Source organism: Vombatus ursinus, unplaced genomic scaffold, assembly GCF_900497805.2.
Source record: "Vombatus ursinus unplaced genomic scaffold, bare-nosed wombat genome assembly UNPS02007822.1, whole genome shotgun sequence".
NCBI classification, from domain to species: domain Eukaryota; kingdom Metazoa; phylum Chordata; class Mammalia; order Diprotodontia; family Vombatidae; genus Vombatus; species Vombatus ursinus.
In genome coordinates, this window is record NW_020947600.1 from 1,882,652 (window position 1) to 1,909,893 (window position 27,242).

The 27,242-nt window shown below is 37.1% G+C and overlaps 1 protein-coding gene across 4 annotated transcripts in view; it reads left to right on the forward strand.

Moving 5' to 3' along the window:
- LOC114033994 (polycomb group RING finger protein 3) overlaps positions 1-27,242 on the forward strand; it is a 123,986-nt gene that overhangs the window by 71,498 nt on the left and 25,246 nt on the right. For all 4 annotated transcript variants that reach the window (XM_027849641.1, XM_027849638.1, XM_027849640.1 and 1 more), the window contains 5 exons: positions 1,758-1,875; positions 6,421-6,517; positions 11,509-11,564; positions 19,645-19,755; positions 23,226-23,314. In XM_027849641.1, coding sequence (XP_027705442.1) covers positions 1,767-1,875; positions 6,421-6,517; positions 11,509-11,564; positions 19,645-19,755; positions 23,226-23,314 — 462 coding nt within the window. In that variant the 5' untranslated portion in view covers positions 1,758-1,766. The remainder of the gene's footprint in view (positions 1-1,757; positions 1,876-6,420; positions 6,518-11,508; positions 11,565-19,644; positions 19,756-23,225; positions 23,315-27,242) is intronic.

The window sequence follows — 27,242 nt, forward strand, 5'->3', positions numbered from 1 at the left end:
TTAAACTGAAGTTTATTTTCCTCTGTGACACTGTATCCTTTAATACCTTCCTCAAAGAGTCTGTTCCTTTCTTCACTTCCCCTCATTCAAGGCAAGAGGAGGAGCTGCTATGCCTTCTGAATGAAGGGCAGCACCGTGATGCCAGGCAGCAGAGTGCAGAGGACAGGCCATGGGCTTAGAGCACTGCTGGCTGACGGAGCAAATTGCTCAATGTAGCCAAACTCAGCTTCAGTTTTCTCATCTCTAAAGTGGGGATAATAATAACTGCTCTGCCTACTTACATCTCTTCTTCATCTATAATTCTATATGTAGAATTACAGTTTATAATTGTGTGTGTGTCTGTGTGTCTGTGTGTGTGTGTGCGCGCGCGCGCGAGCTCAAGGCTAGAATGGCCTGCCTGGCATGGAAGGAGTGAATTTCCCATGACTGAAAGTTTCAAGTCACTTCTCCAGGCTGTCATCTGTGGGATTTCTGCTAGTTATGGTTAGGATTAGATTCCTTTTGAGGTTTCTTTCGGCTTTAAGATTCTATAACGATCACGCCACACTGTGGTGTCATCTTCTAGAACCATCTTTATCAGTTACTTGAGCATGTAGTTCAATCAGTCTTCTCCACCCTGTCCCCTTCCTTCCTTCCCCCAGTTCACCATCCAGGTTGGTGACTATCCTGTTACAGGGGATGATTTTCTGTGGAGGAGAGAGGAAAGGGGGTTTATTTGGAAATGGAAGTGATGTATAAACAAAAATTATTTGAGAGAGAAAAAAATGGAGGGCGAATGACCTGGAAGGCCTGTAGATGACTGTGATAGCCCTGTACTTGTTCGACTGAAGAGAACCTTAAAGGAGAAGTTTTTAAATGATCACAGATGGGCATTATGAAAAGGAGGAGAAGGAGCGTATAGAGGAGGCCTGTTTTTCCTCCTGGACCAGTGTTTGATTTATTTTATTTTTTAACCTAAATTAAATATCTTTGGATACAAATAGCTCATTATGATAATGGGTTTAATTTGCAAGAAGGCCACTTACCTTCCAACTAAGGGGAAAAATTAATTTCTTTATTATATATCAGCTTTATCCTTATTAAATGCCATTGGTTGCAACAGGACCAGGAAAAAGAATGTCAGTGCTTAAGCAGATGGCTCAGCCTCAAAGCCATCTCCACTCCTAGAGAAATCATTCTATGAACACATTTTACTGATGAGCTACAGTCATTTTTGTATGTTAAAGAAAGCACCCAAGCAAATTTCTGGCGTGCCATTTAAATTATTCAATAGCTTTAAGTTGAAATTAAGCAAAATTTAGATTAGTAATTCCAAATTATAGACAGTGTTTTTCAAAATATTGTGATAACACAAATCTTTTCCAAGGTTTATGGAAGAACATGAATCTTTTCCTAAATTAATGGGAAAAAAAGCCAATATTCTGACAACTGTTTTTCCACATAAGGCAATTGCAATTGATACAAAGAACAATTCAGTGTTCTTTTTTCAGTGTTTCTCAGATAAGATACCACCTCTTCTAGTACTGCCAAAAGTAGTTAGCTCATTTTTGTCTGTACTTGACTAAAGTCTGTCTCTTTGGTTCTTTGTGGTAGAGGACTCTAGCATACCAGGGCAAAAGTGTTGAAATGAGATCAAGTAAACAATCATATAAAGAGTCATATTTATTAAGCTGATGTACATAGACAAAAAGTGAACTTTTAATAATGCTCACCTTTTTTCAGATCTTAATTAATTTTTTTTCTTTTCCCTCTTACAGACACCAAAGATGTTGACCAGAAAGATTAAGCTTTGGGACATAAATGCCCATATCACATGCCGCCTGTGCAATGGATACCTAATTGATGCTACCACTGTAACGGAGTGTTTGCATACCTGTATGTATAGAAGTTATTTTAGAATGTTAAAAATTTTTAAAACTCAAATGACATAGGTCCCTAATTTCTCGCTGAAGATCATTTTATGCTGGAGATGATTGAGCCAAGTATGAAAAAACTTACCATTTTAATTCCAAAGTATATAGTGGAAGGGCGTAGGAAAGGAGACTAAAGTTGGTTTAATGGAATTTTAATTATAGTAATTTGTAGTGGAAGCAGAAAATGGGAAAATAAAAAATAATTGAAGGGGTACATTTAAGAAAGTTGAATTATGTGATGACAGAGTTGGTCTTTATAATCATTATAGAAATTGGAGAAATTAAATTGCTCCTGTATAAAATGTGCAGAAGCTATAATATATTAAATTTCTTAAAAATTAGTTAACCTGTGATGTTTAAACAATTTCCACTTACTGGAAATTACTTATGAATTACTTATGGGAAAATTACTTATGGGAAAAAGCCAGCCACAGGCAGTTGGACCAATTAGTTATCCTGGTACAGAAGGTATATTCAGAATTGACACATGGGAGATAGCAGAGAGACCTGATTCTTAGAGAACTGATTAATAGACATAGCCCTTTATTATAGAACACATTAAGGAAGAATCCTACATCCAGTTTTAAAAAATTGACAAATTTGTTGTATTAGAAAAAATATATGCAGAATATTTTTGAATTGACATACCCACCATCAGTTTTGATGGCTCCAGAGTAAAAATTGAGGGCTTATTGACCCAAATGATGTGACAAGCGACCAGTGAGCTAAAGGACTGGCAGTATGGTTTTTGTTCATAAGAAAAGTTTCAAAGAAGCCCTGGCAAGGTTTTCTTCCATGATAGTCAAAGTGAAAACTGTGGTAAAGACAGAGGGATCCAGGGATGTGTTGTTAAATGTTTAAAAAAAAAAGTTTAAAATGATAATAAAAAAAAAAAAACCACAGGATACACTTTTTAGTTTAATCTACATTATTAACATTTTCCTCATCAGTTTTTAAGTGTAGACAGTAAATCAAGCTCTAGTTGTTAGTGTTCGCCAATTTCCAATGTTTAAATTTGTAATTGTTTTCAAAGTATAAATGCTCTCACTGAAAATTTAACAATTGTTTCTAGCTCCAGTTTCAGCTCATAGTACACTCGTAGTAGGAATGCTAAACACATAAGCTTCACATTGAGGAAAAGCAAACATGGTTCCTACCTTGGAAAGCCAGACTTAAAAAACCTAATCTGTTAGTTTCTTGTAGGTATTTGTGTCATGTGAACAAGGGGAATTAGTAGTCATAATTTAATTAGATTCAGGGTCAACAGATTTGCTTTGGATTATTATGATAGCGCAAATTTATGTAGCACTTTACAGTTCACATAGCATTCCTCACAACAACCCTGTAAAACAAACAGTGCAAGAATTATTTTACTTTTTATAGATTACATTTTATAGATTAGTTTCCTCAGTTGTCTTGAAGGAAGTGACTTGCCTAATATTGAATAATCAATGATGTGTCTTTGACTCCAAGTCCAATGCTGCCCCAAAATTTCGGAGCTAGATAAATTTATCAACATATTAAAAAGTGCTTTTCAAATGTAAAAAAAGCGCATTTCAGATCCTAAAACCTGTTAGCCATTTTAAAAACATTTACAGGCTGAGATATTAGAAGGAGAAAGTCAGGATTATATTATTTATGACCTAAAATCATGACCTCACAAAAGACTGGGAATTTTCTCTTGTTGAGGTAGATTTTCTACTTTCCTAAACGTGCAAGAGGAGCACTTAGGTATACTTTAAGGCAAGAAGAAAGATTCCAGTTCTAGGGGCTTTATACCCTGCTCCTTTACATTCCTGAGCAAGTAGATGAGGAGGGGAGAACGGTGTAGAGACTCATTATTAGATACAAAAATATGGTGATAGAAGGCTAGGACAACCAGAAATATTTGAAATTAGTGATTGCTGGAACAAGGGCCATGAGTTGAGGGTCTGTTAGGTAAAGTACAGTTTGTGATGGACTTCAGCAAGCTCATAATGGGGAAACACAGTATCATAAAATTTAGAGATGGAAAGGACCTTCAGACATTGACTCTAAATTAAATGCTTTTTGTCACTATAATAATATGCTACTTCCTCCTCTTTTTTGTGGTGCATCAGCTGGTGACAAGAGAGGGAGGCAGAAGCTAGTCTGGGTGCCCCCACCAAACATGTTTTTCTTGCATTGGGTGGAATCCAGAGTCAATATGACACATTTGTTGCTTAATAAGAATCCTAATATGTGCAGTGTATTACATAAAGCCATGCATTTGAGTTTACATTTATTTTGCGATTAATTACTATTGAAAATATTAGACACTGTGATAAAATTTCTAAATGTTACTTAGTAATTGGTACCCAAGATTTATAAACTCTGATTTAGACTTTACAAAAAGCTGACAAGATTAGAGGCCAAATGAAGATACCATGAAAAATGTAGGTGAAGAGGCCACCTGATGTGGCAGAAAGAGCCCTAGACTGAGTCCTGATATCCCCAGGTTCTAATTCTGACTCATCAGCAAGCCAGTTCACTTCTTCGGAGCTCAGTGTGTTCATCTGGACAAGAATGGAGTTGAACCAGATGATTTCAAAGTTCTGCTTTAATTGTGACATCAGTGGTAGGAGAAATGGGCATATAGTGCCATCAGACCTGTTTTTATAAATGGTTTGCAGGGGGAAATTGAGGAACATTTTTAAGTTTGCAAATGGCACTAAGCACAGTGAAACGTCACATCAGCAGAGTCTATGCAAAATCGGCCAAAGATCATACCTTAGATCAGAGATGTCAGCTGCCTGCCCACACTACTCCCAGTGCAGCCTGAAGCAGATTAAAATGGAATTGGGAAATATTTAACAAACTAAGTAAAAATACAATAAAACTTAGGTAATGTTGGCATGTGGTTTTCTAAGGCAATTATGTGCCACAGGCATCTGGATGTAGGGTTTGGTAGTTTCTGTTTCTATTTGAGTTTGACACCATTGCTTTACACCACCTCCCTGAACTATTCCTCCCACCCCAGTATCATCTTAATCATCATAAGTAAACCACTGTGGGTCAAAAACTAATTAGAAATAATGTGCCCTACCTTCTCTAGGGTTATAGAAAAAAACTTAAGGTATGGAAAAGATAGGAGACAGGAAATACTGTTAGATGAGATCTAAGGCCCTTACAAATTGTCATGTAGGGACAATGCTGGAGAGCCTTGAACTTGGCATCATTGTACCAGCAGCTGGCCTTTTGCCTTGGCTTTTCGGGATGGCAACTATATCATGTTACTCAGCTGCTTACAGCTTCTTTTATTGGTCATTCTTAACTTGAGTGTGTAGCAAAGAACTACATGTCTCATGGTCAGCAGGAATTGATATCAAGGTGACCCTGACAGTTTCTCGTAAACATAAAATAGGATATAAATATCCTAAATACTCTTTAGTGTCATGTTACTATATGTATTTTAATGCTTAATAAACCTATTTGTTCGATCATTTAACGTTTTAGCTTGTACTGCAATTGAATTTTTTTTTTTTGCATTATCTTAACTGAAAGGTAGATGTCACTGTGTAACTTTAGGATGTGGTTCTATAATCTTAAGCATTTTAAGTGTGGTGTATGTACTAAGGATTGTTAATATGCCAGTGGGTGATATATCTGAGGATTCTGGGGAGCACTGGTTTTTAAAATATGGTGAAAGCCTACCTCCCACCCCTACCCTGCAGAGAGTGAAAATGGAAAAAACAAATTAGAGATGTTTTTCTGGTAATTATGATTAGGGAAAATAAAACTCATTCAGATATACTTTTTGGTTAGTTATATTTTTAGATGCTGGTGGGATAGCTTGTTCAAAATGATCTCAACTAACTTATACTCAGCTTTAACCAGTCCAGAATATTCTGGTGTCGGATTCTTGAAGGTGAAGCTGGTATTATACATTCCCTGGCCAGAGCTACTAGGTGTGGCTGTACAAGACCAGGATGCACAGCAGCCCCTGCAGCCCGTCTGCTCACGTGTGGAGGGGCTGCAGTCTTGTGCACAACAATGAAAAAACCATTTCATTCTTAAGTTAGTTCAAAGGAAAGGTTATGACCTTTTAGTGTTGGTCTAGGTGAAAATGCTTTTTAAAAACAAACTTACAATGAAAATGTTCAGATTCAGAAACTTCAGTCCTGTTACCTTGTAGCCCTTGATACTCCTCTCCAGACCTGAATCCTCTTTTCCATTTTTCATCTTTTATCCCCAAAACACAGAAAAGCAAGCAGAGTAGATTGAATGATGTGGGGAGGAGGAGGGCTTTGCTGTTGACCCAAAGCTTGTTGTCCACTATCAGCCTAGGGGTGATAGAGGGTCAAATCATTTCCTCCCTGGAGCCAGGAACAAGGTATGCATGTGAAAATTTGAAGAGTGAACTTTTGAAATTTTTAGAAATACATGGTAACTCATTTTTAGGCACTTAAAGAGATTCATAATAGTTTATGTGAGCACTTTATAATTTGGGAATTTAGTTTTCTAACTTTAAATATACTTTTGAAAACAGTCTGTAGAAGTTGCCTGGTAAAGTATTTGGAAGAAAATAACACTTGTCCTACGTGTAGAATTGTTATTCATCAGAGTCATCCACTGCAATATATTGGGTAAGTACACATTATAAGAGAGGAAGAAGATATGAAATTATTGGCGCGTGAAAATAACTTTATGTATTGGTATGGTAACAGCATATTGGTATGGTAAAATTATTCATCTTTTTTTTTTAAATTTAATTTTATATATATCCTTTGTGGCTAATTATGCTAATTTAATGACATTTTGTCCTGGTGTGGATTAAAATACAGTTCCTCATGCATATACCAAGTGCCCCTTTTCTGTTCTTTTGCTTTTAGGGTATGCCACTATAGGTTATGATGACTTGTGGCCTAAAGAACTACACGGTTTCTTCCTTTAAAATGAAATAATCTCTCTTCACTCCACAAATATTTGTCCAAATAGAATAACAATATAAATTGGAAGATTGAATTTTAAGGGTGATTTAGAATTTCATATTTTAAAATAAATTTTAATTAATTTTCAGAAATTAAATTTGGCTAAATTTTTTTTTTTTGCTTATAATTTTTTTATGTTTACACAACATTTCAAGCTTAATGTAAAAGGTGCAATAAGTTCTGACCTTCTAGAAGGACTTTGCTGAGAGAATCCTTTAGCTGTACTGTCCAGAGAGCTGTTCAACAACTAGACTCTTGTCTGCAGTTAAGGATGACTTATTTTCTTATATCCCCAGAAGGGGACAATTCTTAAAACCCTGACCTGTATTCCTGGTCCTCCCTTCATATGGGGAATGACTGTGACAGTGTCTTCACATCTACATTGAGTCGATCAGTCAACATTTACCTGTTGGGCATAGAATAGTTCGTGAGGTACTAGGGCAAGACACGTGAGGCTCCTGCCTTCAATTCCTCAACCATTTACTAAGTGAAAGGCCCTGAGGATGCAAAAACCAAAACCAAAGAGTCCTTGACTTCAGGTAAATTTCCTTCTTCTGTGGAGCTACAACATAGAGCCAGATAAGAAAACACTAGCAAGTGGGGATCTGGGAGGATTGCAGAGGAGATGGTAGCCCCTGAGCTAGACCTTAAGGGAGAGATTATCTTTGGAGGTCAAAGTGGGCCCGAGGCAAAGCTTGTGTGAGCACCTGGAAGGAGAAGGCAGAATGGGGAATTTGGGGAATAGTCTACTTTGGATAGAACAGAGGATGCCTTAAAGGAAAAGAGCAGGAAATAAAGCTGGAAAGGCAGGTAGGAACCAGATCGAGGAGACCCTTGAATATCAAGCTGAATTTGGATTTTGTCCTAGAGGAACAGGGAGTCATGAAAGCTTTTTTGAACAGTGAAGTGTATGTAAGCTGCAGTTGTGAATTATGGCTGTGAAGAAGTAGTTACAGAAGAGCTGTCCAGGCTGGCTGGAATGAAGCAGAGTCCTTTGATAAAAGGAAACGGGGCAAGAGAGAGAAAGAGAGGAGGAGGAGACTTTCTGAGAAGGAGCCCTGCCTGCTCAGACACAAGTGAGGTCCTTGATGAAGGGTGCTCTCAGTGTCCAGGGCAGTACCTGTGAAAGCAGCTGCTCTTCAGTTATTTGAAGCCCTTCCACGTTAATGCCTCTGCACCTGTTCCTGAATTTACCTGTTCATTTGCCCAGCCATTGATTTTCTAAACTGCTGATACTTCTGTCCTAGTATAGTCTGCACTCAGTGACTTGCATTGCCTGATTTCACTACAAACCCCATAGGTTAATCTAGTATATGACTTAGACTATTGACCTTTAAAATTCCCAACTGGAAGACTGCAATAATAGTAACATCATTGGTGGTAGCAGAAAGGAAAAGAAATTTTGCTTTGTTTTTGACATGTTTAAGTTTTAAGTGGCTGTGAATTCTTCAAATGGAGATTTTTAGGAAGAGAGAGAGAATTGGAAAGAAGATAATGTATCCAAACTAATATGGTAGATTTGTATATCTGTAACTCTCCATACAGCTTCAGTGGGATTGATTTTGTTATCCAGGTATTCTGTCTTTTGATACACTGGCTTCTTGGAAACCAACTGCATCTTAAAACGAGGTGTTCAAAGATTTTGACTATGCTTGCCCTCCTAACCCTGCACATATATTTGGCCACTGGCTATAGCAGCTGGGAAGTGAAATATTTCTGAAGTCTTAAGGAATCATCAAGTGAGTAGGGCAGTACAGAGTGAGGCAATGAAAAGTCAGAATCGCCTATATTTAAAGGGAGCAAAAGTTTGGATGGGCTAGAATTCTGTCAGAGAATTAAACTTTGCCTTAATTTAGACAACAGAAATGAACTGCCACTTTTCTAAGTTCTGTTCTGTGACTAGGGGGTGAGGTGGTTAGAAAACAGTGTTGCAAACAGTAGTTTAAAAAAATCTCTTATTTGAGAAAGAGACTACTATGAGCTCTACTTATGAGTTCGTCCAACGCTTTTTCTCTAGGCTAAATGTCCAGTTCTTTGTATGGCATCCTAGTTACCCTACTCTTAACACCTTTTATCTTATCAGTGTTTTTCCTAAGATGTGGCTGCCAGGACTGAACACAGTACTTCTAAGATAGTCTGACTGGGGCAGAGTAAAGTGGATGTGGTTTCCTCATTCGAGATATTATGCCTTGCATAATACTGTCTAAGATATGTTAGCTGCTCTGACTGTTGTGTTACACTGTTGTCCCATTGAGCTTTCCACTAACCCTCCTGCTCCCCCCAGAGTCTCTTTCAAATGAACCATTATCTAGCCATGCCCGTCTCCTTCTTTGCTTGTAAAGTTAATTCTTTCAACCCAGAAGAGCAGAAATAGGGATTATGGCAACAGAGCATGAACTTCGGCAGATCCTACCAATTTGGAAATTCTTTGAGTGTAAACCCAGCAATTGATTATGTGTTTGCCATTAGAGGGCTAATGTAGTTTGCAAAGGTTCATCTTTAAAATATTGGTGGCAAGTATTTTTTTGGCCACATCAACTCAAAGAAGACAGTCTATTTAGCAGTGGAGGAGTTATAAATTACATTGTTGGAGAGATTATGCATACTGATATATTCACAAATCTTTGGATGAATTAAGCTTTAAAGAAGAGTTTTTAAGTAGAACCCAGCAGGGCAGAAACTATATAACATAATCTTAGGAAGTCAGCAGAAACCCTTTCTGTTTCTTTAGAAAGATTGGGGATTACTACGGCCAATGAAAATCACTGTTGATTCAGGCTGTTGGATCCCATTAACCACCAGAGATGTATATTCCTATGCTCTACAATTTAATATACTTGTTGATAGTAAGATATGGAGATGAAAGATAAGGCTTCATCAGTTCTTTTGTCTTTGCAAATTTTCATACATAAACTTAAACCTTTACCTCTTTGAAAGTACAGATTTTGGTATTAGAGAAAGAAGTCAACTAAATGGAGCCTTTTATTTAAGTTAAATCTATTCTTCTTGATTCAGCTAAAAGTTGACCCCATGCTATTCTTCTTGTTGTTTTACCTCTGCCCTTTGGAGTATGGCTAAGACTTTTGGTTCCAGTGGCAGCTATTATTTCTGAGATAATTATCAGGCTCTCAAGTTGGGTGTTTTCGGAAGCTTTTTGCAGTACTTGCAAGGAAGGTAGGATTACATTATTGGTTCAGAGTACTTTATGTGAGCCTGAATATTAATAGCAGTAGCTTAGAAAAAAGTATTTTTCTTTAAATAGCTTTTTGACATATAATAAGGCCTGAATTCATGTTGCCCAAATCAGAGTTTTACTATGTCTCATTAAAATTATTATATTTCACAAATTTGTCTAGTAAGAAATTTATTTGACAACTGGCTCTTGCATAGCACTCACAGCTAGGTGGCTGCAGTGAATAGAGCACTAAGCCTGGAGTCAGACAGACTTGAATTCAAATGTGGCTTCAGATACTTATGATCTGTGTGACCCTGGGCAAGTCACTTAACGCTTCTGTTTGCCTTAGTTTTCTCAACTGTAAAATGGGGATAATAATAATACTTACCTCACAGAATTGTTGTGAGGATAAAATTAGGTGTCAGTTTTAAAGCACTTAGCACATTGCCTGACACAAAGTAGGTTTTATATAAGTGCTTATTCCATTTCCCTTTCTCTCCTTTCCTCATGACAATCACATTTTGAAATTACACTTGAAATCTTACAGGTCATGATAATACCCCTCCATTGGTTTTTGTTGTTGTTTTTAAAATAAATTTTTATGATACTTTACAGTTTTTTTTAATCACTAAAATTTCACCCAGTATCTCCTCTGCCCTCCCATCCCACATATATATATAAAACAAAGAATATTTGTAAAGGGAAAAAAGAGAAAAAATATCAGCAAAACTTATCAATACTTCAAAAAAGCATGGGCATATGTTCAATGTCCTCTGCCAAAGAGTGGCCCCCTTCATTACTGAAGTTAGTTAAATGCTAATTTGTGTCTTTCACCATAGATAAGTGTATAGAGATTTTCCAAAATAGAAATGATGGTCTTGGAATAGTACAGTCATCTGATGACCATCAGAAAACATTGAGGGCTTCATTGCACATGATGTCCTGCCAGTGCTATTACTAAACTGTATCAACTCAGAGCATGCCTATTGGTGCTTATGCTTTCATATTGGAAATTATGGTAGGGCTTTCCAACTCTGGATCTGTGATATTATGATTCTGTATATGTATTTAAGACAATTCTGTTTTTCCTTTTCAGAACCCAGAATAATTTGGAAATATAGATGATTAAAATGCTCTTTTATGTTTTTATACTTTTCTATAACTTAGTAAATTTTCATGTGTGTATGATCCCTAACTTATATAATATGTTCATTTAACAAAGTATATTCTTAAATTATAATTTTTAAAAAAACATGTGTTTATGGCTTTTAGTTTTTTAAGAATGAGAAACAGAATGCATCCCATTGGATTCTTTTACAGTGCAAAAAATAAATACTTCCAAACCTTTGTGATTTTGTGTATTGCTCCATGCAAGATAGAAAAAGAAATTTAAAAGGAATGCTTCAATTGGCATCTTAATGTAATTTCACATGTTTTTTAATTGTAATTTTCTTTCTGCTTTTTTTGCCAGTCATGACAGGACAATGCAAGATATTGTTTACAAATTGGTACCAGGCCTCCAAGAAGGTAAGTCTTACTATTTCAAAATTTAGTTACAAAACATTATCATTAATAGCAGAAATGCCATGGAATTTCTTCTCTCACCTGTTTTTCCTCTTACAGTACTATGATCTTGTATGTCCCCCAAATCTCTGATATTAAATGGATTTTTTTTTAACCTCTTATAATTTGCCACTTTTTCACCATGATGTGTCTTGTATTCATAACCTCTTTTCCATTTCTATGGAAAGACCTTACCTATGATCACTCTGTATATGCACAAAAATATTCTTCTTTTTGGGTTTCCTCTGGTCAGTCTGACTGCCGCCTATCCTATACCATCCTGGCAGTGTAATTCACTGAGCTTTGTAAGTCAGCCTAGTGTTTGTTCTCCCAGTCTAACCCAACACGCATTCATTAGGTGCTTACTGACTGCAAGGCATTGTGTGAGGTGCTAGAAAGCAGAAGAATCCCCGTCCTCAAGAAACTCATAGTCTGCTAGGGAGGTAGAACATGCAAACAGACATGTGCATGGGGTATTTGTGTGTGTGTGTGTGTGTGTGTGTGTGTGTGTGTGTGTGTAAATAGGTTTTATTTGTCTGTACATCATAGTCATTTATGGATGAGTATTTTCTTTGGTAAATCAGCCCTCTCTCATAACAAAGGAAAACAGTTAAGGAAAAACAGGTTCATCTATGCAATATTAGGACCCTGAAGTTGCCACCCTCTCAGCCAAGGGAAGGAGGTATGTTTCATTACATGCTTCGGGGGGTTTTTATTGAAATAACTAGATTTTAGCTCCCTTTAAGTATTCTTTTCATTTATGTCAGTGTAATCATTTTATATATTCTTGTGGTTCTGCTTATTTCACTTTGCATTTGTTTATACCAGTTTATATGTGTTTCTTTGAATTTCTCATATTCTATCACATCCATGTATGGTATTTCCAGACTTCCCCTAGTCAGTTGGCACCCACTTTTTTGTTCTTGACTGCCACAAAAATGCTGCTACATACACAGTAACTTGAGAAAGGAGAGAAAACTAACAGTTAGTGTTGGATGTGGAAATCAAGGACATCTTTCTGTTGGAGGATACAGTTGAGCTAAATCTTGAAGGAAGCTAGAAATTTGAAGAGGCAAAGGTGAGGAAGGAATATGTTCTAGACTTCGGGACCAGTTTGTATAAAGGTATGGAAATGGGTGGCAGAATGCTAAGTGTGAAGGGCCTTTAATGACATGGTTAGACATAGTCAGATTTTATTGGAAAATTATTTTAGCAGGTATGTGGAGGTTATGTAGTATAGCTATGTGAGCAGTAAACTCCTTAAGGGCATGCATATAGGATGTCTTATCTAAGGCTTAACGCAGTGCTCTGCATGGTGTAGATACTTAATAAATGTATGCCTTTTCAGTGACACAACAGTGTATTGAGGATAGAAATATGGTCCATGGAGTCTCATGTGACAAATAGGTCTGATCATGTCACTTCCCTACTCAGTAAACTTCAGTGACTTCCTGTTGCTTCCAGGAGCAAATGCAAAATGCTCTGCTGGCCATTCATACCTTATCATAACCTAGCCCCCTCCTGCCTTTCCAGTCTTCTTACACTTTATTGCTTGACACATGCTCTTCAATCCATTGACACTGGCTTCCTAGGTGTTTCATGAATAAGCTCCATTTCTCAGCTCTGGGCATTTTCTTTGGCTGTCCTTCATGCCTGGAATACTTTCCCTCCTTTACTTTGACGACTGACCTCCTGGGCTTCCTTTAAATGGGAACTAAAATACTCCCTTCTACAAAAAGCCTTCCCTAACCTCTCTCAATTCCAATGCTTCCCTCTTTCAGTTATTTCCTGTTTATCCTGTACATGGCTTACTTTGTATATATCTGTTTCCATGTTGTCTCCTTCATTAGATGGTAAACTCCTTGAGGGCAGGGATTATTGCTTCTTTTTGTATCCCTGCACAGTGCCTGGCACATAATAGGTGCTTAATAAATATTTATAGAATAGAAGACAGGATAAGAAGGATACGGACTAAGAAAAAAAGCCATTGGATTTGGCTAAAAGTTAGTGACCTTTGAAAGATTACTTTCAGCAGATGGGGACAGAATTGGTGTTAGGGGGGCAGCTAGGTGGTGCAGTGGATAAAGCACCAGCCCTGAAGACAGGAGGACCTGAGTTCAAATCTGGCCTCAGACCAAACACTTGGCACTTACTAGCTGTGTGACCCTGGCCTAGTGACTTAACCCCAATTGCCTTTTCAAAAAAAAAAAAAAAATCAGTGTTAGGAGAAGGCTTCTTTTTCTTGAGGTTTTTTGGTGAAACTCACATGTAGTAGGTTTGAGGATACTTTAATAGGACTAGGGACACTTTAGCAATTTCCTGGATGGATGATAAGAAGTCATTAAAAAGAAAGAGATTGAATATGAGAGAGAATAAGAGCTTGCAGAGAGAGAATATGAATGAATGAGAATGAATGATGCAGCAAGTTTCTGAATTTCTGGAGAAGATAGGCTGGCATGGGATTAAGGACGGGGGTAAAATTTAGCCTTGGCAAAGCTCAAGGAATAGAGGCAATCTGATATAGTGGATGGAGTTCTGGACCTGGAGTCAGAAATATCTAGGTTCAGATTCCTATTTTTGTATTTACTAGTTGTATGAACCTCAGCCCTTACCTCATGCAACTCCCTAAACACTACTACTAAGTCATATAACCAGGTTATGATCTGCCTGCATTTGGTGGAGGGAGTTCCAATACTGGCAAAAGTCGCAACTGCTTCTCATTTACCCATGGAGTCAGTGATGTGTCTTTCTTTGATACTAGAGGTAAGAAGGAGAAAATACTTAGGCAAAAAAAGAGAGAGGTGAAGATACTAAGATGTTGACAGTTTGGAGGGGAAAGTATTAAGGAATCTTAGCTTAGTTGGCCTTAATTTTATCAGGGAAGTAGAAAGCAAAGTCAGTTGTGTTTACAGGGAGAGAAGCTGTGGAATTGAAGAATTGATCAGAGGAAAAGATTTGGAATATTCATGGGGGTTGGGGAAAAATGAGATAGGGAAGCATAATTACTACATAAAAAGATTGCTAACTAGCAGTGAAGATTTGTGTGAGCCCTGCTATTTTATGAAAACAAGTAGGTTACGGAAATTTCTTTAATCCTGTATTCCTTTGGTGGGTTCTGCGTACTTACATACTCTGGATTTCAGCACCTTGCTTCAGCTACCTTCTCCCTTTCCCTCTGGGGCTGCCTTCTTCATTCACCCCTGTGACCCTCCTCTCCCATTGTTGAGTTCTTCCCACTATCTCCCCATATCTCCTCACCACCTCCATGCTAGTACCACCTGCCTACCCCACCCCCTGCTTTTCAGCTCCTTTTTATATGTTGTCTTCTCCTGAAGTTGAGTTGAGGGGAACCTGGGACTATAATGTCTGGGTGTGAGAGCCTTCATACTATCTATGCTTTTGGCAGTACAGACCTATACGTTACAGAGCCTCTCTCCTCTCAAGTTGGAAAATCTCTCTCACTAGCATAGGAGAGACTTCTTGGATGAGTCTTATTCAGAGGAGAAAGAAAAGACATTTTAGAACAGAAATTTTCCTTTAATTGTAATTTTTAGAATTTGGGGAGGGAAGAAATGATCACCTTGGGCTTGATTCATTCATGCACTTAATACTAATGGCCTGATACAGAAGTATTTTCACTCCCCCAGCTTTTGTCTGCTGGCCTATAGAATAGCTGTGAAGTTGTTACCCTATTCATTTGGAATCAGAGAAGTGTTCTTTGCCTCATCTTTGAAAGCTTTATACAGAATGTGATAGTCACCAACAAAGGTACTTGTGTTTTTGATGTCTCGATCATTCATTTGAGTCTTTTAGGCCCTCTTCAGTATGATTCAAAGTATAAATTTCCTTATTTATATTGTATAGTTTCAGTACTTTTTTGTGGTCCTTTCTCAGTTTAGGTGAAATCAGAACTTTGTATGATGTGAATATTCCAATAGGCCATTAATCCTGTTTTAAAACACTTCATGGGGCATGAGGTAAGCTTCATTAGACTTGAATTGTGTTTAAATGGAAACTACTTTAAAGGAGGTATTGTTTCTTTCTTTCTTTTTTTTTTTTGCCATCTCAGTTTCTTACCTCCATCTCTCCTTCTACCTCCTTGACTCTGCTAACTACCAGTCTTGCACCCCAGAATACAAATGTAGGAAAATCAAAAGCATCCATACCCAACCAAATTCACAACATTGCTGTTAAATAGATTGACCGCTTTATGAACTAGGATTTGCAAAGACATCTGTTCTATAGGATCTTTCATTTTATCAAATTCCTTTGAGCCAGATCAGCAAAGCTCTGACTTTGAGCTATCTGCTAGGACAGGAAAATAATTCTGCTCAGTAGAATGCATTCTTAAATTGGTGTTCATTAAATAGGATTTTACCTGCATTATTCAAGCAGTTAAGACTAGTGGCAAAGGATTCAATTCTTGTACCTATTGAAACACAATCTTAGTAATACTGCTCTGTGTCTCTACTCAGGACTGTTGGTCTGAGATGGTAGCAAGTACCATTTTGGAAATTTCCTCAGGAAGAGGCAAAATGTTTTATTTTAAAGTTCTGTGACCTTAAATGGAAGAGATCTCCGTTTTTGCTGTTCATACAACATTTTCATGGACTATGTGTTATACCTAGGGCACAGATTTAGCAGCTCCACAACTGTGGCCAATTATAGTTCCCCTGTGTGGCCAAAAAGACAGAGTGGGACACAGGTGGAGGCAGTGAGAGAGTAAAGATCTAAGGGCTAGCCAGAAATGAAGTTTTAAGGGTTGCCCAAAAGAAGTCGCAGGCAACAAGAATTGACCAGGGTGTAATGTGAACCCATACAAATCACAACAGAGAATATGAATGACCATGGGTTCTAACAAAACCTGAGAGCCATCTATTACAGGGTTAGTATCGCCAAGGTCAAAAGTTAAACTTCATAAGGTAAATAAGTTGCTCTGAAATCATCTTTCTGGGCATTGTCTATATTTAACAGCTGGTCTTACATCTGGCCAGGCATTGGCATTGCTACCCAATAGGGCTTCCAGGTCTCCTAAGGCCTTTACAGGAGGTAGAGAAAAGGACCCGACAGAGGGGAGGAGGAAGGTATGTCACACTATTACTTTTCAAGGTCTTCATTGTCAGATTCTTACCCCAAAAGACCAGGACTGATGGTTTACGGCTATTATGTCTTTCTCACTGGTGGAGAAGGGTAGATTAGGTAGTAGTCTCACCATGATTTCTCTGTGTGTGTGTGTATATATATATATATTTAAAAATATTGCTAGCTTTCATTTTATATCATCTACATTATTTCCTTTTTCTCATTTTGTTGTTATCCTATATAACAAAGTATTTAAAAAAAAAAGAAAACAAAAATAGTTCAGAAAAACAGACCAACATATCAACCAACTCTGATATTATATGTAGTTATCCACACCCATAGTCTTCTGCAAAGAAAGGAGATGCATTCTCTTATCTCTACTTTGGAGACAAATTTGGTCAATATAATATCACAGCATTCAGTTTTTAATCTGTTATTGTTCTCTCGGTTTACATTGTTGTGTATTATACGTTGTGTACATTTTTTCTGGTTTTACTTACTTCCCTTTGTATCAGTTCTTATAAGTGTTTCCATACTTCTCTGCATGTATCATATTCGGTGTTTCTTATAGTACAGTAATATTCTCTTATTCATATACCACAATTTTTTTTTAACTTGACCCCAATAAGTAGGCATCTACTTTGTTTCTAATCCTTTACAATTACACAAAGTGTTAGTATAAATATTTGGTGTGTATTTCTTTTTGTCATTGGCTTCTTTAGGGATATATGACTAGCAGAGGGATCTCTGGGATCAAAGGGTATGGATATTTTAGTCAGCTTCTTTGCATTGTTCCAGATTTCTTTCTAGAATGTTTTTCAGAATGACCAGTTCTTAGCTCCAGTAATAGTATGTTAGTGTGCCTGCCTTTCCATAGTCCTTGTAGTATGATCTATCAGTCTTCTGTTATCCTTTGCCAGTTTGATAGGTATGAGATGAATCTGCAAAATTGTTTCGATTTGTATTTTTCTTATTAATGATTTGGAGCATTCTTCCATATGCTTGTTAATGATTTGCAATTCTTCTTTGGAGAACTGTTTGTCTTTATCCATACACCACGTATCAGTGACTTTTGTTGTTATAGTTCTGTGTTATTTCCCTATATATCTTGGATATCAGACGATTGTCAAAAATATTTGATGCAAAGATTTTTTCCCCTGGTTGAATGCTTCTCTTTTCATCTTAGTCTTGTTAATTTTGTTCACATAAAATCCTTTCAATTTCATATAATCAAAATAACCTATTTTATCTTTTGTGAGATAACCTCTATCACTTGTTGGGTTAAGAAATCTTCTCCACGGCCACCATTGCTGTGAAAGGTTCTTTAATTTCTTAATGGTATGACCTTTAATTTTCAAGTTTCATTTAGTTTGAGCTTGTTGTGATATTTTTATTTTATTTAGGGAGGCTTGCAGGTTATTTATTTGCCTAATCAGGCTTTGGTTTTCTTTAGCACCTTCTGTTTGGGTTTAAAAGTCATAGAAGTTTAGAACTAAACCCATTTCTAAATGGATCATTTATTACAGGCCAGTTGACAGTTCTTTTTCTTTGTTATTTGGTTTCTGAGCTTTACTCTGGCCAACGAGTGCCTTTTGAACTTAAATACAAAAATAACAAAAACAAAAGAAAAGAATATTTTCATGTGTAGCACAACATATAAAGAGGATTCTCTATAAAACCATGAATTTCCATTTCACAGCTTGCTTTATATTTTGAAAACTACGTGATTAATACTACACCTCATTTTCTAAGCTGCCCTGCTTTTCTGTGCTTCTTTCTAAATTTTCTTTTCTTCTCTGCTTTACCCTTTTTTTTCCTCCCTTCCTCCCTACCCCACCCTAGACAAGGCTACCATTTGACTCAAATATGTGTATATATGTAAAACCATACTATACACACTTCTACTTATTAGTTCTTTCTCTGGATGTGGATAGCATCTTCCTTCATAGGTCTTTCATGATTGATTTGAATATTTATAATACTCAGAATGACTTATTCAAAGTTGTTCTTAGAACAATATTGCTACTATTGTGTACAATGTTTTCTTGATTCTGCTCATTCTACTTTTCATTATTTCATGCAAGTCTTTCCATGTTTTTCTAAAATCAACCACTCATCATTTCTTATAGCAAATTGGTATTCCATCATTGGCTGAATTCCATCATGGCTGAATAATTGAGAATTGACTATATATGCAGCAAATTGACAGCTTCTGAGCTGCCCCTGAATTTTCACTTTTAATGAATATTAGGGGCCCATATCAGTAATAGTTTGTGGAAAATGATTAGAAAGAACAGACAACCTCTGATTAGCCAATAAATTACTATGTGCAAAGTAGGTGCTTAATAATCCTGATTGAATAGGGTGGCACAGAAAGAGGTTGTTAGTAGGTGTGTTTAACGAACAGCTCTTTATCACTTGTACCTCCGATGAATACTTTTTGAACACTCTCAATTATGCTAGGCATGCTATACGGGAAGGACAAGAGATTGCATTTGTGGATGTTAGATTGGAAGCATTTAATTTCAGAACTGGAAGATAGATGGATCACCCAGGCCATTCCCCTCATTTTACAAATGAGAAAACAGAGGCCTAGATTGGGGAAGGGGCTTGTAGTAGTCACACAATGATTTGGACAGCTGCACATAATTTTATTTTTATTTAAGGAGGCTTACAGGTTATTCTTTTGCATAACCAGGTTTCATTCGGCACCTCCCGTTTGCATTTGACAAACTCAAACCCACTCAGGAGTGACTGAATCAAGACTGGAACCCTTAATCCTGACTCTCTCCATTATATCAGACTATCTCTATCCCTAGAGCAATTTACTAAGTGACCAGTTTTCTTCAGCTGACAGTTCTGTTTTGATATGAGATCTTACTGTTGATGGGGTAGAGTTTTAATATGATAAAAGCATTCTGTTGGCCTTGTTAAAATAAAAGATAAATGTTGTTTTTAATAGCGGAAATGAGGAAACAGAGGGAATTCTATCACAAATTAGGCATGGAAGTGCCAGGAGACATCAAAGGAGAGACTTGCTCTGCAAAGCAGCACTTAGACTCACATCGGAATGGTAAGTCATCTTTCTAACTAGTTATTGTGGCAATCAGCAATACTGAGAATCTCTTTAAACTTTGTTAAACTTTAGAAGCTTTACTTGACACTCAGATTCTGTGTTTAGTATTCTGTATTCTAATGTAACTTATATTTTTTTTAACATTTATGGGCACCCATGAACCTTGGTACAGATAATGACATGTGAAGATAATATACAGATACTGAGAGCGAAGAAACATTTTCTCATGAAGGGCCAGGAAACGGAGAGGTTGTAGATAAGAAGATTGTTTACCCTGGAATACATTTTCACAAAGAAAATGAGAGGGAAACTATTATAACAACCAGCATTTTGACAGAGCATATATCACAAGAAGAGGAAATGCATAGACTTGGGTGAGGGAGAGGCAATAAGGAAGTATGTTCCAGAACAGGTATTCTCAGAGAAGATAGTTGAGGCTTGCCTTTATCTGTTGTACCTGAAGTTCCTGCGCCCTTTGTGCTTGAGGCAGTATAAATCAGCTGGGAATAAAATCTCTTTTCTGAACTAGTTCAAGTGATTTTACCCTCCAGCATTCACATTTCACTAATCTCATTGACCTCTGAATTCTAACCTGAGATGTTAAGCCCCTTGGACTTTCATGTTCCCTGAGCTGATTTGAATTCCTGGTTTCAGATACCTGTTGTACTTGAACTCTAACTGACTGTCCCATGTCATCCCCTACACACCATCTGCCATTGTCATCATCTCTAGGTGCATTGGTTATTAGCTTGCCTCTCTCCTACCCCATATCTACACACACACACACACACACACACACACACACCCTTCTCAGTTGTACAGGACCTTGGAAGTCATCTAGTCTGACCCAAACCTGAATAAAAATAACTATACCAAACAAGTGGAAATCTAGTGCTTGCCTGAAGACCACAAGTACAGGGGAACCCACTACCTCCCAACGTATCCCATTCCACTTTGAGATTTTGCTTAATTATTGAGAATCTTTTTCTTGCTTTAAGACTAAATTTACCTCTTTGCAACTTCTACTCATTTTTCATAGTTCTGCCTTCTGAGAGCAGAGCTAGTCTAATCCTTCCATGTGATAACACAATTACCTCTTCTTTCCCCCCAAGTCTTCCTTCCTGTAAGAACTTTTCCTCAGTTATTTCAGCTTATAGGAAATCAGCTTGAGACCTTTAAACATCCTGGTGATTTTCTTGTGGTACTTCTCTCAACATTCTGTCATAATTAAGTATTTTCTAGAGTTTATTTATAAGGAACAAGAGAAAAGACACAGTCATTACACCTATGTGAAAAAAACCTATCCTGTTTTCAACTGAGTGGCACCTTTTCTTTCTAACTTGATCCTTAGCTCACATTCTGTAAATCTAGGCACAGTTCATCTTTCTGCTCCATGGCCTCAAATGAGAGTGGTTGCTTCTCTTTAGAACAAAATTCCCAATTTAAGGATTTGTCCAACCGAGCTCTCTGAATCAGATTTATTGGTTCATTTTCACAGTCCCAGTTCACAATGCCATTCAGAATGCCTAATGCTCTGGGAGCCTTGTGATTTTTCACTTTGTCATTTGTAATAGTTAATTAATATCTCCCTCCTCCTAAGGGAAAACCAGGTAAATAACAATCAGGTACCATGTTCCCATCATCTCAAAACTATAGATGATCAGATACATACAGCTCTATAGATAATTCTGTGATCCCATCAGTGTGGGTATAGATTACAAGCTTTTATTCCACTTCATCTTGTACTATTCTTATCTCTGTTTTTCCCTAAATCGTCTATAGAGGATTCACCCCACATCTGGAATCCTTCCTGTTGTTCAAGAATGTCGGTATGGATACAGTTCAGTTCTTCGCGTCCATCAACTTGTTGGTCATAGATAAAAATTTCACATTAAGAGTACTGACTTAACATATGATGCAGTTCTCAGCACTCTATGTGCCCCCCCCGCCCCCGGCTGCTTTGTCATCACCTTCCTTGTAGAAGTTGAAGAGTCCACATAGAACCAAAGGCTGGTTTTTATTTTTACTCATTTCATGGACTTCTCTGACCACTAGATTCATTACTTGATATGTCACCTTCTGGTGATGAGCTTCCCTGTACTTAGCAAGACAGACACATTCAGAGTCTTTCTTGCTTGGTAGAATCTTCAGCAGATTGTGTCTACTTGCACAGCTTTCAAGGTTCCTTCCATGTTACAGTGAGGTTTTAGAGTAGGACATTTTAACAGAGGTTCATCTCAAAAAAGTTCAGCCTAATAGACACAAGAAGTCACTTCCTTAAAAAAAAGTTTTACTGACATTTTTTATTTTTATATCACAAAAATGTCTGCCTGTATCCCTACCTTTCACCCTTCAGGAAAGCCATCCTATATGACAAATATTTTTATTTATTTGCTTTTTAAATCAAAAGAGAAAGAAGATAAAAAAATCAACAAAAATGTTTAAGAATTTTCTGGGCAACAGGGTAAAGCATCTAAGAATGTGAGGATAAAGGGAAAGGGATGGACTTGTAGAGATGAGTAGTATCCTCTTTGATTTCACCATGGTGAGAAGGGGGCACTCTTCAGCCTCCACCATCACAGGTCTCCATGGAAAGATGAAGTCTGACCACTAAGGAAGTCTGCTCTTCTCCGATAGTCTAGTTGCAATCCCATATGGGCTTATGATCCACAGTTTAAGAAGTACTGAAAGGGTCATGAGTGGAAGAAGTTTAAGAAGCCCTGGCCTAACCCTTAGTTTGACTTGGCCTTCAGTGAAGGATTAATATCACACATATTCTCCCCAGTTACTGTAGTATTAAATGCATTGATAATCTTCATTGATACATGAAATGAGCTAAATTACTTAGTGTTTTTTATTAATAGAGTATTTTTTCCTTTTCTTAACCTTTCTGCTTTTCTTTCTGGGTTAACCGTGACTGCTGTTAAATATTAATTCCTGGAACATTTTATTCCTAAAGGCTAAAACTTTGTTTTTTAACAGGAAAGATTCTGTTTTTTAAAATCAACAGTAATAAAATTTTCTTAACTTTTAGATAATGTGGGAATACATATGGATTTTTCCTTTAGGACTTAGGATGAAAAAAAATCAGTAATTTCCTCTTAAATATTAACATCATGTTAGGTGCTCTAAGAGCTGACAATATAGAAAAGATGAGGTAGATATCAGTATACCTTGTGATAATTTATCAAATATTGTAAGGTGAGATGCCTATTCAGGAGACTTCCTATCTGGTATTAAGTAACTGGAGTATGGGAAATGATCTAGTTTTAAGGAAGGCCATGTTCTTTTAGAATCCATTGCACCTAGTTATCTGCCTTTGAATTTGCATATGTTCTACATTCAGATACTCTGCTTACTATTTTATTTAGACTTTTTATATCACTTTAACTTATACTGCATAGACTTGAGTAATGATAAAGATATTTTGGATTTCATCAGTAAAGTATTTACCTTTGTATTAAAAGGTGAAACAAAAGCCGATGACAGTTCAAATAAAGAAACATCAGAAGACAAACAAGAAGAGGATAATGACTATCACAGAAGTGATGAACAGGTAGTTTATCTTTCCATCAATATTCATGTCTTAAAATGCTCTTGTGATGGTATTTATGTTTCTGGACATGTAACATTTAGCATATTTTAAAAGTTCATAAGCACATTGGAAGCCTATGGCTTTACCCCAATATGTTTTGTTCTTAACAGGTAATGACATAAAGTCATCTACACATTGGCTTCACAAAAGCATTTTATCCCATCATTAAGCCTAGATTGTGGTAGATTTTAAAGAGAATTAGCTGCTCAATGAACATCCTAAGAATTTTAGGATTTCTCTAATTTGATGTGCCAAGTTTAGATGTTCTTATGGAGCTTGCATTATTGTAAGGGAATAAGTAGATACAGATAACTATAATATTGAATATTACGTGATAATCACATGAGATTGCTATGTCAGGTCAGAAGGGGATTGCCTCCTTGAGGGATTAGAAAATGCTTCCTGGAAGAGGGGGTGTCTTAGTTAACCTCTAAACAATGAGTAAGAATTCAGCAGATGGCAAGAGATAAGGAAGGGCATTCTAGCTGTGCACAACAGGAGGGCAAAAGATAGAAGTGAGTTGGTGGGTGTATAAAGTTTAGATCAGATTCTTAACTTTGTGTTATGGACACCTTTAGCAGTATCTATAGACTCCCTTCTCAGAACAGCATTTTTAAATGAATGAAGTAAAATTCATAGAGTAACAAGAGAAACCAGTGTACTGAAATGAAGTTTTTGAAGCATTTAAAAATTCATAGACCCCCAGGTCAAGAACCCCTGTTCTAGAGTAATAGGAACCAAGACTAGAAAGATGGATTATAGAGGACCTGGAGCACCTGGGGGGAAATGTTTGAACTTTACTTGGCAGACAGTAGAGAACTGCTGAAGCCTTTTGAACAGAGGATCAACATAACTACACATTTTGAAAAACAAGATTGTCCTTACAGCAATTAAAAGGATGGTTTGGAAGGAGAACAGGCCTTTAACATAGTGGACTTGTTGGATTAGAGATAGGAAAACACGTTGGAAGATTACTGCCCTTGTCAGGGTGGATAGTAAATGAGAATCTGTACCTGGGCAACTGGAGTGGAATACAGAAGGAAGGCGTTAATGCAAGATGTGCAGGAGTGTGCTCGAGGCAGCTTTAGGGTATGGAGACCAAGAGCCAATTGTTAAACTTTCAGGGTGAGCATTTACACTTTGGAAATGGGCAAATGCTACAAATCAGGATTTGATTGAGTGTTTTGTTGATTGTCTGAATCTAAGAAGGTGACAGAAAAAAAGTGTTAATACAAATTAAACTCAAAGGTATGTCATGCATGGTTTGTTTTTGTTTTTTTGAGAGCTGATTATTAAACATTTACCAGCACATCTCTGAAGATGTGTTACAAAAGTTGAATGAATTGGATCCTTGAATTGATGGGATATGAGAAGGGAATTCAGAAAGATAACCCCAGAATTAGAGATACAGGAAACTGAATAGTACTTACAGAGACAGAAGTCAAGAAGTAAGGAGGAGGAGTAGGTTTAAAGAGAAAGAAAATAAATTCAGTTTGGTGCAGTTTGAGTTCCAGTAGCCAGTAGAACATATAGGAAACGATTTCGTATAGATACTTTGAGATGTAAGTCTAATTTCTAGAGACAATAGGAGATATTTGTGAGTCATCTGACTAGAAGTTGTAGTTAAAAATTAGATTGCCAAGGGAGAAAGTTTAAAGACAAACAAGAGGTCTGAAGGCAGACCCTTAAGGAACACCATGAAGAAAATGAGGAGTGGATGAAGGAGACAAAGAGGAGAGATTAGAAAGACAGAGAGTGTAGCATCTCCTAAGCCAAGGGAAGAACAAGGCTCCCTGAGCACCAACTGGTCAGCAGTGTTACAGCAATAGAGACAGCCACAAGCATTGTGATTGAAGAAAGGCCATTGGGTTTGGTATTGAGAGCTCATTGCTGACCTTTTAGGAAGCCATCTCATTAGGATTGTGGAAATGAGAGCATGAGGACAGGGAGTTGGAAAGATAGAGTGTAGTAAGGAAAGAAAAGAATTAGACATAGACATGTTTTTCAAAAAGTTCAGCAGTAAAGGAAAGGATAGAGATAAGACAACAGCCAGTTCAGTAGCTAAAAGGGTCAAGGAAGACTTTGCTAGGTTTGGAGGACCTGAGCATGTTCTTGCAGTCAGACGTGGAGGAGGTGTTATCAGAAGATGGGAACAATGGGATGACTGTTGGAGCCAGATCTTAGATGAGGCAAGAGGAAAGGGATCAGTAATGTAGTTGGAAGGGGGGTGTCTTAGGAGGAGTAGGGATACCTTCTATCTCATGCTGCTTTTTTGAAAGGTGGAGTAAGGAAACTAGGAACCAATGTTGATCTGTTCTTTTGATCCTAGATAAAATCTTGTCCTATAATCCTTTACTCAGGAAAACCTAGGTCCTAAACCAACCTGAGACACTTACTAACTGGGTGACCTTGGGGGAGTCATGTAACCCCTCTGAGGCTCAGGTTCCTCATCTGTAAAATGGGGATTAATAGCACCTACCTCACAGGGCTGTTGTGAGGGTCCAATAAGATAATGTATGTAAAGTGCTTTGCAAACCTTAAAGTACTACATAAATGTGAGCTATTGCTACCTTCTAGGATATTGTTTCCCAAATTGTTCTGTGGACCCTGTTGATTTGCACAATATGAATAAGGTTTTTGTGAGAAAATTTGATGTTAGTGGTACTTTTCCCTCAAATATTAAATATGAAATACTCATTTGGTAATTTTTTTTGTTACAGAAATAGGATTGATTTTGTTTTTCTGCAAGATTTCCCTAACTTTTTGTTTATCCTGGAGGTATTCCTTATTCCGAATCCCCCTGTATTTATGGACTCCATCAATATATTTCATTTCAAGCCCCAAAATGTTGAATGGCCAAATAAGGGAAATGCTGCTCTGGGAAATAGGAAAACAATTCATGTGATTATGAACATAATCAGAGTGTACGGAAATCCATATATTTCCAAACATGTTGATGGTACCACATGCATACAGAAAATAATGGTTTCTTTTGTGAAACAAACACATTCCTTTGGATTAATGATCAGCTTAAAGAAAGCTGATCTTTATTAATCTTTATTATCCATATCAATCTTTATTAAAGGAAAAAACTTATAAAATATTTATAGGTGAGAGTTTATTTTCAGAACTAAAAGCATCGTTTCTTTTTATCTGGTCATCACATTACCTAGTGATACACAGAGAAATAGAAATCCAAATCACGAAACATTGTGCTTTTGGGTGAGTCATAAAGCACAATATTCTATCACTCCAAATCTAAGTCTCTAAAAAGCATAATGTCTAATTTTCTCTATGATTATGAATCTTAGAAAGATGACAGGTAAATCTTCTTGAATGTCTTCTTCACCTTCTTCTTTGAGTCTTGTCTCAGTACTTTAATGGATCCAGTCTACATACTGGGGGCCTTCCTGACATTTTGTGATAGAGCACATAGGCTGTCTCTTTATCAATTATCTCTTGTTCTTACTGTGTGACCAACCCATCTTGTTTTCCCTGGTGACTTCTTTTTCCCTGTTTCCCTTGCATAATTCTTAGTTGGAAATGTGTTGAAGCCTTTTCATGCCAACCATGTACCCCTCTCCATTGGTCTCTGGGTATCCCTCAACTTTACTTCTTTGAAGATTGTGATATTCCATAACTTGTGGCCATGCAGCATCACTGAAAAGAAATTTGTGGTTAACAAGATGGACCTTTGATCATCTTCCTTTTGAGAGAGAGTTGGGATACTATGGTTGTGGATATGGTTATGTATGCTGTTAGACATGATCAATATTTCAGTGGTTGTACTGCTTGTTACAAAGGAAGGCTCTTTGAGTGGTGGTGGAGTGGGGGGTGGTGGGTATATTGGGAAATGAATATGGTGTAAAAACAAAGCCTTCAATAAATT